Source organism: Prosopis cineraria, unplaced genomic scaffold, assembly GCF_029017545.1.
Source record: "Prosopis cineraria cultivar Desert tree isolate PC_DT_omini unplaced genomic scaffold, ASM2901754v1 PC525, whole genome shotgun sequence".
NCBI lineage: Eukaryota > Viridiplantae > Streptophyta > Magnoliopsida > Fabales > Fabaceae > Prosopis > Prosopis cineraria.
In genome coordinates, this window is record NW_026555850.1 from 35,950 (window position 1) to 39,897 (window position 3,948).

General features: G+C 43.7%; 1 protein-coding gene across 1 annotated transcript; it reads left to right on the forward strand.

Moving 5' to 3' along the window:
* Positions 1-315: 315 nt before the first annotated feature.
* LOC129297442 (probable alpha,alpha-trehalose-phosphate synthase [UDP-forming] 11) lies at positions 316-3,472 on the forward strand. Its single transcript, XM_054935782.1, has 3 exons — positions 316-2,478; positions 2,575-2,848; positions 2,973-3,472. The coding sequence occupies exons 1-3, from the start codon at positions 509-511 to the stop codon at positions 3,288-3,290; spliced, it is 2,562 nt and encodes an 853-aa protein (XP_054791757.1). The 5' UTR covers positions 316-508; the 3' UTR covers positions 3,291-3,472.
* The last annotated feature ends 476 nt before the right edge of the window (positions 3,473-3,948 follow it).

A 3,948-nucleotide genomic window follows, 5' to 3' on the forward strand; every position in this document is an offset into this window, starting at 1 on the left:
AATCCGTCCAGGCGTAAATATCACGTGATTTTTTGAAATTCCCTTTTATTTTCTCAGTTTCAAGTTACAATCCCTGCCCTCTCCATTCACCGGCTATAACCGGTAAATAAGAAAACACATTACAACTTCAACTGAAGCCTGAAGGATAGGCGGGGAGAGGATTTATTATATTAAAAAAAGATCGTTCTTTCAATCAATCTGGACCGTCCATTTAGTTCACCACGTACCTCATATATAAAATCCCCGGTCGGTCTATTCTTCGTTCTTATCCGCTGTCTAGCAGTAATTACTACCATTTAGTTTCTTTTAAAGACGCAGCTCGATGCTATGGAATGTGCATTATCATTGTATTGGATTTCTCTCGCTCGAAGATTCGTCTTTCTCTGCAACACGCTCCTATAATTTCCTCCCTGGCTCCGACCTGGAAAAGTCCAATCCTTTCTCTTTCTTCATCGACCCCAGTTAGTTCCTTTCTTGAGAAAAAAGGTTGCATTTTTCATTTCGGATAATGCTCTCGAGATCTTGCTTAGACTTGTTGAATTTGATCTCCATCGATGATTACCGGACTCTGAGCGGGATACCGAACGACATGACGCTCCCGGGAGTGGTGCCCGAATTCCAAGTCCGCGATGATGCCGATTCCGGTGCGGGTTCCGACGGCATCGTCTCCTCTGTTCCGCAAGAACGCAGAATCATCGTCGCCAATCAGTTGCCGATAAAATCGTTTCTTGATAGCGAGACCAGAAAATGGAGTTTCGAATTGGACAGTGATAATCTCTATCTGCAGCTCAAAGACGGGTTTCCCTCCGACGTCGAAGTTCTCTATGTGGGTTCTTTGAAAGCCGACATCGATCCGTCGGAACAAGACGAAGTGTCCCAAATATTACTCGAAAAGTTCCGATGCGTGCCAACGTTTTTGCCTCTCGAGATTCAGAATAAGTTCTACCATGGATTCTGCAAGCATTACCTCTGGCCTCTGTTTCACTACATGTTACCGATGTCGCCGAGTCACGGTGCCCGTTTTGAACTAGCGCAGTGGAAAGCCTACGTTTACGCCAACAAGGTTTTCGCCGATAAGGTAATGGAGGTGATAAACCCGGAGGAGGATTACGTTTGGATTCACGATTATCATCTCATGATCTTGCCTACCTTATTGAGAAGACGGTTTCACAGGGTCAAACTCGGGTTTTTCCTTCATAGCCCATTTCCGTCTTCTGAAATCTATAGAACAATTCCAGTTCGTGATGATATCCTTCGGGCTCTGTTAAATTGCGATTTAGTCGGTTTCCACACGTTTGATTACGCGAGACATTTCTTGTCCTGTTGCAGTAGAATGTTGGGGTTGGATTATGAGTCCAAGAGGGGTTACATTGGGCTAGATTATTACGGTCGAACAGTAACTATCAAGATCTTGCCGGTGGGGATTCACATGGGTCAGCTCCAATCGCTGTTGTCGATGTCTCATACCGGTGACAGGATTGAAGAATTGAAGAAACAATACGATGGGAAGGTCGTTATTTTGGGTGTGGATGATATGGATTTGTTCAAAGGCTTGAGCTTGAAGTTACTGGCAATGGGACAACTCTTGGAAGTGCACGAAGAATTAAGGGGTAAAGTAGTTTTAGTCCAGATTCTGAACCCAGCAAGAAGCAGAGGGAAAGATATTCAAGATGTTCAAAACGAAACAAATTCTATCGCGAATGAGATCAACGAGAAATACGGCGAACCTGGGTACCAGCCAGTTGTGTTCATTAACGGCCCTGTTTCGACGCAGGAGAAAGCCTCCTACTACGCCATTTCTGAATGCTGCGTTGTGAATGCTGTGAGAGATGGTATGAATTTAGTGCCTTATAAGTACACTGTTTGTAGACAGGGGATCGATGCAAATGATTCGACGAGTCCTAAACGAAGCGTCATCATAGTGTCTGAATTCATCGGTTGTTCTCCGTCGCTGAGCGGAGCAATCAGAGTGAACCCGTGGAACATCGAAGACGTCGCAGAGGCAATGAACTCGGCGATTACGATGTCAGAGGCAGAGAAACAGTTGCGTCACGAGAAGCATTACAAGTACATAAGCTCACATGATGTAGCCTATTGGGCTAGGAGTTTCGATCAGGACTTAGAGAGGGCTTGTAGAGAGCATTACCGTAAGAGGTGTTGGGGTGTTGGTTTTGGCTTGGGGTTTAGAATCGTAGCTCTCGATCCTACATTCAGGAAGCTTTCAGCGGAAAGCATCATGTCTGCTTATAGAAACACACACAGCAGGTTGATCCTTTTAGACTACGATGGTACTATGATGCCCGGGGTATCTGTTGACAAAACCCCAAGCGAAGAAGTTATTTCTGTGTTGAATCGCTTATGCAGTGACCCTAGAAACGCGGTGTTCATTGTCAGTGGCAGAGACAAGAATTGCCTCAGCAAGTGGTTCTCTCCGTGCGAGAAGCTGGGCCTCTCAGCAGAACATGGCTTCTTTACCAGGTACTTGAAACATATACACATTACACTATCCTTTAACGTGCGTTCATTTCTCAATGATTCTAAATTTTTATTCACTTATTTATCATGGTCAATCAGGTGGAGTTGTGATAGCCCGTGGGAGACATGTGGATTAGGAATGGATTTCGAATGGAAAAAAGCTGTAGAACCGGTGATGGCTCATTATACAGAAGCAACAGACGGTTCTTTCATTGAACCAAAGGAGAGTGCTTTGGTTTGGCACCACCAAGAAGCCGACCCTCATTTCGGATCCTGCCAAGCAAAAGAGCTTCTTGATCACCTCGAGAGCGTGCTTGCCAATGAACCAGTAGTTGTCAAAAGAGGACAGCACATCGTTGAAGTGAAACCTCAGGTATGAAAAAAAGAACATACAAGTATTGTGCATATGTTGGAGACAACATAAGAACATACAAAAAGGGGATTTAGCAGTGTTGAGTTCTATGTCTTAATGTGTTGATCTTTTCTGGGATTTTCAGGGTGTGAGCAAAGGCATAGTAGTGGAAAATCTAATCTCAACGATGCTGAGTAAGGGAAAGGCGCCAGATTTTCTTTTGTGCATAGGAGACGATAGGTCAGATGAAGATATGTTTGAGAGCGTTGCTCGTTCAACCTCTGATCCAAGCCTACCAAGCATAGCACATGTCTATGCCTGCACTGTGGGTCAGAAGCCAAGTATGGCAAAATGTTATCTGGACGACACTGTTGAAGTCATCAAGTTACTTCAAGGACTAGCCACTGCATCATCATCATCGCCCACAAAGTCCCTACAATCTCAGGAACTGCAAGTATCTTGATACATGAGACTTGCATAGTGCCAAAATAATATCTTGTACAGATGATACTTACTCTTGTAGGTTGATTTACAGAGAGTTTCATACTTAGAAAGCTGATTCATGTTCTTTTTAACGTAACTCGTCTAGATATTTCTTCTGTATTTCCAATTACAGTAAAAATTTTGCATTGACTTGATCGTTAACTGATATAATCTCTCACCCAAAAGCAGTTTCATATCTTTAAGTTGCTTGGAAGCTCCGTTATATATCATCATCCTTGGATACTCTTAACCCAATAAGTCAGGAACAGTTGTCCAGGTAAACAAAGTACAAACTTTGATTAATCCACCACGCAAAACGCTTGGTGTTTGTATTGCGGGGTTTCAATTTGTGTACCAAAATGTCACGTAAAGTTTCAAACATACAAGGACAAGGCCATTTCTGATGTGCTGGCACTTGGCAGCAAGAGGGAAGACCCTGTGAAGTGGTTGCTGAGTCTTCTGGGTCTACGAATCATCACCCTGGACCATTCCTCTGCTCTGGGTTGGCCTAGTCCAGCATTAAAATGTTGTGGCTTTATCATCCTCTCTTTTCACCTTTTTGTGTTCATTTATTTCAAGATGGCAACAAGACAAATGGACACGTACGTACAAAAGGATACGACTGGCTTACAAGAGGA